A 14489-nucleotide genomic window follows, 5' to 3' on the forward strand; every position below is an offset into this window, starting at 1 on the left:
TTTGATGCAGGCATACATCATAGGCACTTACATAGGCAATTACATCAAATGTTGACGTAATTTATTAAGAAATAAAAAACACGGTCCCATGTGAGATCAGTTAAATTTTACGGCCAGATCTACATATTCCAGAAATCCCTAAAACAGATCTTGCCTGGCAGCACGGGGCAGGATAAGAGAATCAACACATCAAGGCTACATCTAAACAAATCAGGAACAGGCAAGAAGTAAAATATATCTGTCCAGATAGGGTTAAAAAGTCATTTCTAAGGGAGCCAGTAAGCCACCGGCACCCCCCAGGGCTGTGTTCCTTGCCCACTTCGCTTCCCTCTGTACGCAAAGGACTGCACCTCAGCGGACAACCGTGGCATTGGTCTGACCCAGGATGATGAGTCTGCACACAGACAAGAGGTGGATCGGCTGCTTCACTGGTGGCTGACTTGTGTGCTGCCATTAACCATTCTACCTGTGTTCGTCCATCGCTGTGTGGTCCGTCTCATCCAAAACCATAACAGGTCCAGACTGCAACAAACAACTAGGTCTAATCAGGACTGACCATCCCACTATCCAGGACTTGTACAAGTCTAGGGACCGCCAAAGACACCGTTCTCTTTCCTCAGGCTGTCAATCTGGAGAACACTTAACAGTCAGAGGGTCCAGATCAATACCATTATTATTTGTACGAATCCCACCATGTCTTCCTCTTTAGTTGAACATGTGTAAATTCATATTTACAAGAAAAATGTTTGTTTAAATTTTTGTCTATTGTACCAAAAGTCAAATTCCTTGTTGTATGAAGCGACTAAAACTGATTCCGCTTCTGAATTCTGCTCTTTAACAGAAGCGCTCACCCTAAGTTTAAATGTTCCTGTGTGGCACAAAACAACACCAGCCGAACCACCTCTGAATAAAAACTTTTTTTCAGACACAACATCAACCGTTTGCACTGGCCATCTCAATGCTAATACCTAATCCTTGAGAAGAGAATGTAAGAAATAACCTATAATGATCTACACAGATTGGGCAAAGAGGAAAGATCAAAGAGTCCTCCCTCTATATGCTCAAACCTTGGAGAAGGTTGTAGAAGACCAAAAACTGTCAAGTTTGCAAAAGTGGGCTGTGCAAGGTATTAACAGCTGGTGGGGATTTGATTTTATCCCCTTTTAGTTTAGATTATATGATTGTGAAATAAACAGCTTTGAACATGGGCTAACATTGAAGCATGAAGCTGGAATCAATTGCCTAAAGCGAAAGATCTGTTCAGGAAGATTTTACCATCAGAGTTTTTGTTCGAGATGACCTTGCTTCTATTTATTTTCTCAATTTTCTTTGTAATATACTTTTTTTGGAGACGTAGCGTGTGCAGGCAGTGTGTGGAGAATACACTTGGCAGATACATGGGGCACAATGCAAAACAATGCAGGAATTGTTTGAACAACTTATGCAACGTGTTTATGCAATGAAAACTTGGATGTTACCCAACTTCCCGGGAGGAAGGCCCATATAAAGTCAGCAGGTAAAACTCTGCTTTCTGGAAGCCTTGGTGAGATCTCTTTTCTTTTTTTTTTTTTAATCACCATGGCAAGAAATGTACTTAAGTATTTTTTACTTACACTAAAAAGCGTGACGTAGTTGCTGATGAGGTCACGAATGACACTTATTTCCTGCGGGGTCTGTCCTTGAGTCTGGAACAGGCAGCAGGAGAAGACGGCGGCCAGTTTTTCACTCGGCATTCCGTTGAGGTGGGAACACTGCTGAATCCTGCACCAGAAAGGGGAAAGTGCTTAGAAAAAAAAAAAAAAAAAAAAACTGAATGTAAACACACGGCCACGGGGAGCTCAGCGCCAGCAGCTGACATCATTACAACGCACACAAAATTGACTAAAAATGCGAGGTTCTGGGCCAAACTCAGCACCGGGCCAATTAGGCATTCTATGAGCAGTCTTAATATTTGCAGCTCTAAGTGACAACAAGCCAGGACAGGTATCTAAGGGGGAAGCGTGTGATGTGAGCATCAGTGAACAAGACATGAGGACAGCAGAGTGTTCACGTCTTAATCCAATTAGGGGTGGAAGAAGCTAACAGCTTAGTGCTGTGATGCTGCAGTGGGACAAGATCCAGAGAGTGAAACTTGCTCTCTCTTAAACTTTGAATGCAACGTGGAGATACTCAGTTCTTTTAAAACTAACCGGTACCGTTTCATTTCATACTTATCCGCTGCTTATTACTGGTAATCTCCAAAATGAAGCTAAATGTTCTGTACATTTAGATCAATAAAGAGAATGGGAATGGGGAAGAAAAAAACTCTAAATGATAAAAAAAAATAAACACCCACCGAGGAACGAACAGAGCCCCTCTTACTGAGGAGTTCTGCAACGCGTTCGCTATATGCCGGTGTTTTCAATAATACGCCACACAATCTGCCCGCGAATGAAAATGTGGGCAAACGGTACAGAACACAATGAGGAATTTATTATGTGTTTTCAACCCAAGGGCAAAGTTTCTTCAGTGATCAGCTGCCTTTTCTAATTAAGCTTGCATTTTAAAGAACCTGCCAGCATACCCACTGTACTGTATTCATGACTATGTCTTGGAAACCCAAAAAAGACTGGCTAAAGGAAATAACGTAAAAAAAAGCAGCATTTCACAAAGCATAGCAGGTCTGTGAAAAGACTGAACAAAGAACAATTTGAAAGACAATTTTAAAAAGGAAAAAAAAAACTACAACCACTTTAAAAATGTTGGCTCAAGATCTTAATTTTGCTACTTTTTCCTTATTGTATTTATACGTGGTCCTCGTTTATTGACAGCACTGTTAAAATGTGTGCAAAAAATAAATGCATCTCCCACTCATAAAATTAGAAAAAGCCGATGTATTTTTAGTGACATTTATTTGGTAGGTGTACGCCTAAACACCTTTTTCCTCAAAGGGTGCAGCACACATTCATTATGGGCTGGGGAATGGGTCTTAGCCGAGAAATGATTGTAAACTTCTCAGGATTTTAAGACAAGACCATTGCTTTTTGGAATATTTTGAACACTATCCCTTAGTTTATAGTAATCTACAATCAAGTTTCAGGAGCCATTTGTTCCATTTGTATCACAGCATACCTACGATAATTTTAAATTAAGATATGCATACAATGTATGCACAATAAAGTTTAAGAACTTAATAGTGGCTGATTTTCATGATTAAAACACTTAACTTAACAATTTTCTTCTTGATGCAAGAACCTTCCTCCAGATTAAAGGTTGAAACACACCAAACCATCCAATACGACAGACAGCTCCGTACAGATTTTTTTCCCTGGCTAAATAGAGGCTCCCTCTACGGACCACTGGACTTGCGAGATCGAGTACCGCAAATTCTGGGAATCCCGCCAGTATAAATAAGTAAAAAGTAAACGTAAAGCTGCAGTTGCTGTTCCAAGACACTGACTTCATCTGTTTTCTGTACTTGTGTGCTCCTACCATGGGTAAGTAGAGTTTATTGAAATGTTTTATTGATTATTTATTGAGCGCCATGTTTTCCAAGACAAACCTATAGGGGGACAAACCTGGCCGGAAATTGCGAACCGTTTACGTTGAGTTTTATTTTGTATTTTCCACAACGCGGATGTCTTTTACTTTGCCAAAAAGTCTCTCATCATGTGCGACTCGTGGATTTCCCATCAAATCGCTGTGTAGCTCCGACCGAGATGGAACAGGGGTCTAACATTGGTCGGAGCTACATAGTAGAGCTGCAGAAAAAGCTACAACACGATATTCCGTTGGATCAGATGGCTCAGTGTGTTTCATCCTCAGTACACACAAAACTAAACGTGTTTGCTCCGTGGATTTGAGCATACATACCTGTACAGATGTTGCAGCAAAGCATGAAGGGTTGACCTGTAGATTCTTGGCAAACTCTCTATGAAAGTGGAATACTTCTTCACCCTCTGCTTCTCCTCCTCCTCATCTGAAAAACCACACAAAACAATGGGAATAATTGTCCTAATTTTTAACTAAACAACAGTGACTAGACTGCACTAGTTTGAATTTATTGTGAACAGCAATCCCCAGAGTGCAAAAACTGTACATGCAAGTTCAAATCTATACATACAGCAGCACTGTTTGGTTAAATGTCCAGTAAGAAGCTGCACCCTGACCACATGCCTTTTTTGCAGCCACCCACAGGCTATATATTTGACTACTGTCATTTTAAATGGTCGGGTCTCTGGCACAGACACAGCTTTCAATCACGGTTTATCAATTTTCAAATTAAAAAGACCTCAGGTGCATTCAGTAAGCTTTATAATGGCCTGATTTCTGCTTTAGTTTCTAAATATGTTTTTTGAGTCTGTTTGGGATAAAAAAAATAAACAAATATTATATAGATAGATAGATAGATAGATAGATAGATAGATAGATAGATAGATAGATAGATAGATAGATAGATAGATAGATAGATAGATAGATAGATAGATAGATAGATAGATAGATAGATAGATAGATAGATAGATAGTAAATATAGATAGATAGATAGTAAATATAGATAGATAGTAAATATTGGTTATTGGCCATACCAGCAATACTGATATATCAATATTTACCTAAATTTTCCATATCAATGCGTTCCTAGTGAAAATTTCACCCTTAAAACTTTTAAGCAGTGTCCATCTGCATCAGCTGCCGGGGCTGCTGGGTCAAATTTGCACAAAAATCAATTCAAGATTCCCAAGGTGCCTAAACTTCTGTCATGTTTTAAGCCTTTAACAAAGTGAAAGATGCTGAAACCCAGTGTACCAAGCGCCAAGTGTGGTGGTGGAAGCATCCTGCTGGGGGGCTGTTACACTGTCAGTGGTAGCGGCACAAAGTGGATGGAGTAATGACGAAGGAAGACTGCCGCTAAAGTCTTCCCATTTTGTCTCATTTTAACAGCTGGAGGGTTGAAACTTGGGCTCAACTGGGTGGTCTAAATGTTAAATGGACTACATTTATATAGCACTTTTCTAGTCACACCGACCACTCAGAGCGCTTCAAACTAGAGCCAAATTCACAGACGAGAACATATTTATACTTCGACTCAGGCACCCTGACATGTGACAAAGGGAAGCTGGAAGAGAACCCGCAGCTTTCATACTCTAACCACTGAGCCCATTTCCCAACAGGACAATGATCTCAAGCACACATCTAAACTACTTTTGGAATGAAAAAAGCACACTATATTGGCAATGAGGGGACAATGCTGAAAAGCCAGGTCTGTACCAGGAAAAAAACCGGTTTAAAGGAATTCTAATGTTTCTGCCAATAAGAGTGGTTTAACAACCAGAAGCTACAAAAAGCAAGTGGATGAGGTAGAACTGGCTTAGGGACATTTGCCCAAATGTTAAAGGGAGATAAATCTATATATATATCTATATATATATCTATATATATATATCTATATCTATATATCTATATATCTATATCTATATCTATATCTATATATATATATATATATATCTATATATATATATCTATATATCTATATATATATATCTATATATATATCTATATATATCTATATATATATATATATATATATATATATATATATATATATATATATATTATAATATATATATATATATATATATATATATATATATATATATATATATATATAATGTCTGTCGGTATGTGGACTACAGGGAATACACAATAAATTCAGACTTGTGCACCTGATTGTTGTTTTGAAATATCACTGAGGTTGTGTATTGTACGATGCCACACTGAAAAAAACGACAGTTAAACTAAACCATTAAAGGTCCTAAATGAATGACATCCATGTGGTGTACGCACATTTATAATCAGAACTGTATATATACTGATGCATCTCTTTTTAGCTATATCCTAAAAAAAAAAACTGCAATATCTAATCTTTTACAGAGAGTCTTTGCTTTGTTTTCCCTTTTGAAGTTCTTCCCATCTCTACCAGCCACCTCACATACCCAGAGCTGACACCCAGTATGGATAGAGCTCCTTGGTCAGCAATGCATCCTCTGCCTGGGATAAGAAGCTCTTCAGGGTGTCCGTCACATCTTCCAGCTGATGCTCCTTGTTCCTCAGCTTCACGTTGCGAGCATCCCGGGTGAACTCCTCCAGGAGGAGGGACACTCGGACAGGGTCCCCAGGAGTCTGGTAGACCCCCTCCTGGCACAAACCTGCATGAAGAACGCTCTGATTTATTAAGAATCTTGCTGTCCTGACTTTCCTGGATTATAAAACTGTACATAACATAATTTAATTTTACATGTAGGATAACAGTGTTGGTGTAAGATGATTTAGCCTTCTACATCATCTTACATCTTCCAAGCACTGCCAAGACATCACTCATCCTGTGTTAAACACGGCTTTTTTTTCCTACACTGATTTGCCAAAGTATTGACTTTTTTCACATGTTGTCACGTTGCAAACACATGCTTCCGTGGAAACACATTGAAGTGAACAGGCCAACACCAAGTGTGAAGAAATGTCTGCTTCGTTTTAAAAATTGTGGCATTCAGTTATATTCAGTCCCTTTTACTTTGATACCCCTAATCAAATCCAGAGCGGCCAATTCTTAATATGAAACTGAATATGTAAAATGTGCAACATATTGGTGACACTATAATTCAGCAGGGTGGCGAAATGAAGACGCCCTGTTCCAATTGACTTAACAGACTGTTTTCTTTAGTGGGTACTGGCAAACTGGTCAGAGTTTATTGGAAGATGGATGGAGTTAAAAACAAGATAACACTAACAGAAAAACCTGCTGAAAGCTGCAAACTACTGGAGATTGGGCCTGGGTTTAATTTTTCAGCAGTGTGACAACTCTTCACATTCAGCCACAGCTTTAATGAATTGGTTTAGACTAAAGTCTATTGATTAGAATGGCCCAATCAAAATTAAGACTTAAAGCAGCACTGTAGTTTAGCACCACTGAAGGCCACTGTCGCAAAATTAAACCGTCCTCTCTCCGTGTTTTGGAATCTCACAGCAGACCACTTTGGACCAGCAGATTGAGAAGTCATGGAGTTACTTGTAAAAACAAGGCCACCTTGACCCCTCTAGATTATCCTCAGTCTCCCATTGAAACAGAGAGGGAGAGGACGAGGCAGAACTAGGAGGAGAGGGAGAGGGAGGGGGAGCTCCAGGAGCCGTGGAAGAGCAGGACGGGTCAGACAGCAAGCTTAATCATCTGAATATGAAAGGCTTCAGAAACTTCAACAGCACTCCTCTGTCCCTCGCAGCCAAGGGCTCTCATCAGCGTCCAGCCTTCAAAATGTTTAATGTCCTTCAGCACTTAACAAAATGTCCCAATAAAAATCTATAGGAAAGTTAGTGGATGTGTTTTGTGCTATTATGTTCAATCCTAATGAAACAGCATGAGCACCGGTGCTGCAGTGGGGTGCTGGGTCGCCTTGCACTTGAATTCAGAAGCACATCATTTAGACATGTAATTTAGGTGCGTACTTTCTACGGGACATTTTAAGTAACTTGTTACATCGGGGGCTTCGGCTCAGACCCCTCATTCCTCCTCTTTCCTCTAAAGGAGCCATTCCAGTCTTTTATTTTCTCACTGTTTATCCCGCGCGCGCACCGCACCAGTGGAAGAAAAGAAAATCCGCTGACCTCACCACCTTAACCCGGTATCTTTGAGAATAAATTACGCTGGTACCGGACAGTCTGTTTCTAAATAGCCTTTTTTTCTACAGTCACTTCAGAACCAGTGAGGCGAAGAGCTTTCAATGCTGCGATTATTGTCAAGGAATCTGGGGTTACAACACATAAATAAAAGCGCTATTTCCTATAGGCTTAAGCCTTTAAATCTATTTGTGGGCTAAAAGCAAAGCAGAATGTAATATTTCCGGCCGCTCGGTCCACAAACAACACATCTGCACAGAGAACAACTACAAACTCAATCTTCGGCTTGCGTAATTACGCACCAGACCACCCTGCACAATAGAAGAGATATAATGTCTGGTCAGGGCCGAGACTAGATGACAAACCTATCGCTGTGAAAGGTGACGACAAAGGTTAGAAACAGTCCAGAAGTGCATGGAGCTGAAAAGAGGGAATAAATCAGCAGTTGGATTATGCGTAAAGATGCAGCGTGAACTGTGCATTGCTACAAGTGCTTAGGGGACAATGTCGGACCATAGGGAGGCTTGATGAAACTCAGCCACAGTCAGAAATTTGGTTATAGAGCTACATTAATAAACAAACCCGTAGATTAATGATAATTGGGGGTGTTTCCATTCCCTGGATTTGAATCTGGTCACTCAGATTGTGCCTTTAATAATAGACTACAATATTTTCTTATTAAAGTCATGGGGGGCGGGGGGGGCATTGTGTTATGCTGTTAAACTGTTTTCGAATACCTTGCAAAACAACCATATTTAAAAGCTATTAATGTTCTTAACTCATTTACATAGCACATTAAAATAAAACTCAGTTGCCCTGAGGGCTTTATACACTCCAGAAATTTGTAATTCAAAACAGAATAAAAAGTTAAAGCCAGCAAATACAATAAAATGTACAATAAAATGCAAATACAAAAAAAAACAAACACGAAAAATTTCAAAAGCTAACATTTCAAACTGGGTCAAAAGACGAAAAGAAAAGATATGTTTTAACAGAACATTTAAAAAACGGAAAGTTAGTCGGTCTGCCTGATATGTAAAGCTACATTATTCCAGAGCTTTGGTGCAACAACGAGAAAGTGCGGTTACCTCTTTGCACTCTTTCTTTTTTACAAATAAAATAAATGTACAAATAAAATAAATAAATTTACAAATAAAAACAGATCTGCCAGTCTGAGCAAATGAGAGGGAGCCTGCAGATGAAGCAGATCTGACACATACTGAAAAGACAGTCTGTGAAAGACATTTAAAAACAAATTAAATTATTTTAAAATCAGTCCGAATATGAACCAGTAGTCAAGTAATTGCTGCCAAAACTGGAGAAATGTGCTCTCATTTCACTACTCGCGGTAGTGGTGGGGGGGCCTAGTAATAGTAACGGCAAGAATTTAAAACTACTTTCACCCCTGGTCATATAACTAAATAGAAATGCACACCACACTTTTCAGTTTTTAATCTAGAAGCACTTTTACAAACCTCCACCTTCCACTTCACAATTAGGCACTAATTCATCTAAAATTATTAAAGCTTGTGTTTGTAACATCCCAAAATTTCAAAGCGTTTTAGGGGATATGAACACTTTTGCATGGAGCTGTATATTTTGTTAGCAGCGTTCCCACAGTGAGGGTGCAGCAAATAGTGCTCTGCATTTTTTTTCCATGAGAAAGGAGCCAGGGTAGTGTCACCACAGTGGAACAGAAAACATTAAAAAGCATGAATATCCCATCTCAGTTGGATGAATCAGCTCCTCAAGGGGGGAATGAACATTAGTCATACAGAACGCACTTTTCCAAACTCCGGTTCCTTGCAGGTAAATATGTGGCAACTCACCATACTGAGTGACAAAAGCAATGCAGCTGTCGACTATGATAGGGACGCCGTTTTTGGTCAGCTGCTGGTCACCGAGCGCCCTGCCGTCTGTGCCAGCAGCCAGCGTGATCGCCTCGTGCCACACGGAAAAGTCCATCCTGTTGAAGCCGTGGATGTAAAGGGTTCTGCTGAAAAGATGATATTATCAGCTAAAAGCGGGACTGAAGCCCACCTACGGGTCACATGTTTGGAAAAGCACTTCGGAATCATTTAACAAACAACCAACGAGATTAAAGGGATCCAAATTTGCTTTTACTGAACACTTGTCTATAACCGAGTGCCGTCTTCCCGTTTGATCAAAAACACGGAGAGAAAGAGCGATTTAGTGGAGTCGGGAGAAAGTCTTGTTGAATTACTCTGAAAAAAAAGGAGTCAGAAATTCTCAGCTGCATCGTATTACCATCTCAGACCCCCTCGGTTTATCTCAGCCATGGCTTTAGTTACCACAGATAGCCACAGTAGGTGAAATGCATTTGGACAGAGAGGACAAGCCAAACCTGACAACACTGCCTAATGCATATGACTGTTGCTGGATGAAAAATCCAACGTTAACAACAAGTCATACCTTCCACTTTCCACCATGAGAAGGACTTGGATCTTGTTCTCGCCCTCAGTATGTGTGGAGACAGCTGTAGAAAGAGAGAGAGAGAGAGAGAGAGGGCAGAAAAGTTTGCTCGGGCAAGTTTAGGTTTGGCACTTGAAGCAGAATGAGCTCCAGAGAATCAAGAATGCTTTTAAGCTTTTAGCTTAAAATTGGAGGATGGTGTTTTGTTTGGAATTGATTTGCATCCATTTTCACATTAAAGTCACAGACAGAATATAGATGTACTGTAGATGTATAACAAATCCTCATCTGAAGGCAAAAGTGATAGATGTCTGACCAGACGTTACAGATGAATAAACATATGTAGCAGGCAAATAAGACTAAAAATCATGCTTTGATACAACTATTGATCTGATCTCTGGTACTACATCTTCTCAGTAAGATTGCATATTTGAGCCAAAAAAAAAAAAAAAGTAGAATGAAATTGATCTGCATTCAGTTATCACATATTTTATAAGACTGAGCCTTCTTTTTGTTGGATTGTGTAGTCGAGCCACATCACCGAACCACGGTCATTCCTATAGCCTTGTTGATTAGAAAAAGAAGAAAAAAAACAGTATGACTAGACATAATAGCTTTGAGTATACAAAGAGTTTCAGCCTTCTTGTAACACAAGCTATTTTCATGTCAACACTTTTAAACTAGATTAGATACAACATGCCTAACGCAACCTGGATGCAGATGTTCCATTACATTAGAATCAATAAAATATTTAGAAGGTTGTACAGTAAATTGAAAATCTATTTCTTGCATACACGCTCCGAATCCCATTAATGCATTTGACCAATTACACAGGATTCTGTCCTGCAGATTACCATCTTAATCCTCGGTGGACGCGTTATGAAAACGTGACAAAGAGACTGTGGGTAGCATTGATTGGAAGAGTTTTGTTTAGTGGAAGTCTTACTGGCAATGCAATATTTAAAAGTGATGTCACAAAATACAGTTTTTATATTGTGCAACCCAAGATATTTTGTACATTTATAGTATTCTTGTCAGTTTTCTGAATGCTTTAATAGTATATATTTATGTATGCCAAAACATAAATGTTAACATTGGACATATAAGACCCATAAACTCCTCTTAAGAGATTCCAGTGTATGGAAAACCTTGTCATACATAAGAAAATGACATATTTGTTTCACAAAATCTCCATTTGTAAGTATACACAAACATTTAAAAGACTTTGGTTTGGAAAGTTTTTGTCCAATTTGTATTATTTCTTACACACACAAAAAAAAAGACAAGTTGTAAGAGAGCAGCTGGTGAAAACGCCGTAACAAACGTGAGGCCTTGGTTTCAAGCATTAGCATGGTTAGAGTTGGAAGGCACTCCTGGCCCTGAGAAGGCCTTCATGAATTGGAAATGTTGGTCAAAAAAATGCAGGAGATGGTCAGCCTGACTGAAACCTGGGGAATGGGTCTGTACAAGCAAGGCTCCAAATGCAACAAGAGGTTTTGTACAGTGTGTTCTGGCCCCCAAATCATTCAGTCAGTCAAATGTTGAGGAATATCCATAATACAGCCTAGTTGTTGGATTGAGATGACTTTTCACCCTTTGCATATGGTTAAGTCTTAGGTGCAGACAATCTTGTACCTGTTTCATAGGTTCCACTTTGCTGAACCATTTGTTGAGGAACAAAATACCACATGTTTTTGGAGATGACTTGACCTTGCCTAGCCATCCCTATTAGTTAACTTCATATCACTTAGATCTCTGAGCTTTGTCCCAAATTTCAAAATAAAAGCACAGTATGGTATTTCTAGCTAATTAAGATAGTCAGACATTAGCAAGAGGTTACCAAAGACAGAATGGCCACAACCAATCAAGTGAAGCACCGAGGCCCATTTCTTTTCCCCACTGGCTATTTATCTTGTCATGGTACACTGTGAGGAAGGTGAAAAGGGAAGTAAAATGATCTTAAAAACTCACTTTTAGAGAAGTGCGAGACAGAGTGACACCCTGGGGTCTTCAAGTCTCTATGACTATGATTCTATCAACACGCTAACACGTCGTTTGAGGTTATTGCAAAGAAAATGCCTATCTGACCTTCCCTCATGAAAGTAAACATGCGGAGGGTGCACTGGAATTGTGCCCTTTGGACAACGCATGTACCATGTCGTAGCACATCTTTTGACATGTGTCAAATGCACACAGGAAGCATTAGAACAGATCTGTGGATTTCCACCAAATGCAGTTAGTCTTCCATAAGAAGCAAATTAATTAGACGTACTACACCACAATGAATTTGGCATAGTATAAAATGTTCACGGTATTCATTTTTACACAACTTCAATATTAGCATTCCTTCTTTATATCTTCACTTACACAAGGTTTCTCATCAGAATAGGCAATGTCGGAAGTAATCAATCACAAAGTAATCCCTTTTTGCTATTTTCTTTTGACAGGTATTGTGGGCCGTATATATTTACACTGCTCAAAAAAAATAACCCTTTAAAAAACAAATCCTGCTAGATATCCATATTGGTATGGAATGGATAATATTTTAGGAAGAAAACGATGCCACATCCTTTGATGAAAAGGACAAATATCAACCCATACAGCTCTTAATCTGAAGTCGCTGGGAAAGTGAAATAAAAAAACTGATGCGGCCGGCTTGCCCACTAAGCTGAAATGTCACTGCAGCCACTCAAAGTGGTGCTCAGAAGTGTGAATGGCCTCCACATGCTTGTATGCATGTCTAGCATGGGGGCATGCTTCTTATGAAAGGATGGAGGGTGTCCTGAGGCATCTACGCCTGTATCCTGACAAGGGCAAGCTCCTGGACACGCTGAGGTGAAACATGGTGGCGTTGGATGTGCCTAAACACAATCCTAGAGATTGGATTTAGTTCAGTGGAGCATGGAGGCCAATCAATGGTATCAATTTCTTCATCCTCCAGGAACTGTTTGCATACTGTTGCCACATGAGGACATGAATTATCATGCACCAGGAGGAACAGAGGACCTACTGAATCAAGGGTCGAGCAAAAAAGGTCTGCGCGTCCCTCTATGGATATGCCTCTCTAGACCAACACTGGCCCAACACAAAAGTGATCATGCTGAACAACGTTCTAGGCAGCACAACGCTCAACGCAGCTTCTAGAACTTTTCATGTCTGTCACCTGCTCTAGTCTGTGAAAAAAACAGGGCGTTGGTGCAGGACCTGCAAATTCTGGTGTTCTCCAGCAAATGCCAGTCAAGCTTTACGGTGCTGAGATGTGAGCGCAGGGCCTGCTAGCTGATGTCAGGCCACTGTCATCAAGCCTGTGTCTCATGGTGCCAGCAGCCCACTGGAGGTCACTTTGTGGGGATCTGTCAGTACTCATCCTGTTCCTCCTTACACAAAAGGAGCAGATACCGGTCCTGCTGATGAGTTAATGATCTCTGACGGCTCGATCCAGCTCTCCCTAGAGTAACTGCCTCTCTCCTGGAATCTCCTCCATGCTCTTGAGACTGTCCTGGGAGACACAGCAAACCTTTTGGCAATGACACGCATTTATGTGCCGTCCTGGTGGAGTTGGACTGCCTGTGCAACCTCTGTGGGGTCCAGGTATGGCTTCATGCTACCAGTAGTAAAACCGACCCTGGTCAAATCCAAAACTACAGAAAATCTAAAAATAATTAGGAGGGAAAAATTGTCTGTGGCCTCCAAAAAACCCTCCTCGTTTTTGGAGTCGTCTCATTGTTGCCCCTGTTAATGTCATTACCATGAAAACACTGAACTTATCAGATCAATATCCAAGAACTTTGATTGCCCTGACATTATAGTCTGATTTTCTAACTTTTATTGAGCAGTATACATATATATGTATCTATATCTATAACTATATACAGTATATATCCACTGTTAAGCATGGTGGGAATGTGATGTTGTGGGCATGAATATATGAATACAGATTACAGGTAGAATTTTATTTTTTGTTTTTTTATATTTTTTTCACTGTCAATTTATGCTACCACACTAAAACAATAAGGCTTTTACAACTAGTGTGCCAAAAGCTGCAAAAGCTATAGTTGAAAAATGCTAACAGGAACGACTTTCTAACTGAAATAAGGATCTTAAGAGCAGCTAAGCTCCTAAATTGGTGTTTAAGCAATTGTGGGGTGTCTTGAAGAATGTGATTATAACATAAGCAATCATATTAACCTCTTTACTACTAGACGTGGATTTAAATACTGTGGGTCCTCTGTGTATTTGTAATTTGATAAAAAATGTGTGACGGTGTAAGGATATGAAAAGACAGCTGGTAAATGCAGAGAGAAATGCTAAACGCTTTCTATTAGATTTAAAGATTTTCTTTATTCCAATGGGACGTATGAATTCTTCCTTTCTGCCACCTTCCCACTGATGGGAGATTTATACAGGAG

General features: G+C 39.8%; 1 protein-coding gene across 1 annotated transcript in view; it reads right to left on the reverse strand.

The window, feature by feature from the left end:
• zmp:0000000660 (arf-GAP with Rho-GAP domain, ANK repeat and PH domain-containing protein 2) overlaps positions 1-14489 on the reverse strand; it is a gene marked incomplete at its 5' end in the record, with an annotated part of 140874 nt that overhangs the window by 43534 nt on the left and 82851 nt on the right. The window contains 5 exon segments of the mRNA XM_036133884.1: positions 1614-1761; positions 3853-3958; positions 5973-6185; positions 9477-9643; positions 10081-10144. Of these exon segments, the coding sequence (XP_035989777.1) occupies positions 1614-1761; positions 3853-3958; positions 5973-6185; positions 9477-9643; positions 10081-10144 (698 nt within the window).

The sequence above is a fragment of the Fundulus heteroclitus genome, unplaced genomic scaffold (genome assembly GCF_011125445.2).
Source record: "Fundulus heteroclitus isolate FHET01 unplaced genomic scaffold, MU-UCD_Fhet_4.1 scaffold_69, whole genome shotgun sequence".
NCBI lineage: Eukaryota > Metazoa > Chordata > Actinopteri > Cyprinodontiformes > Fundulidae > Fundulus > Fundulus heteroclitus.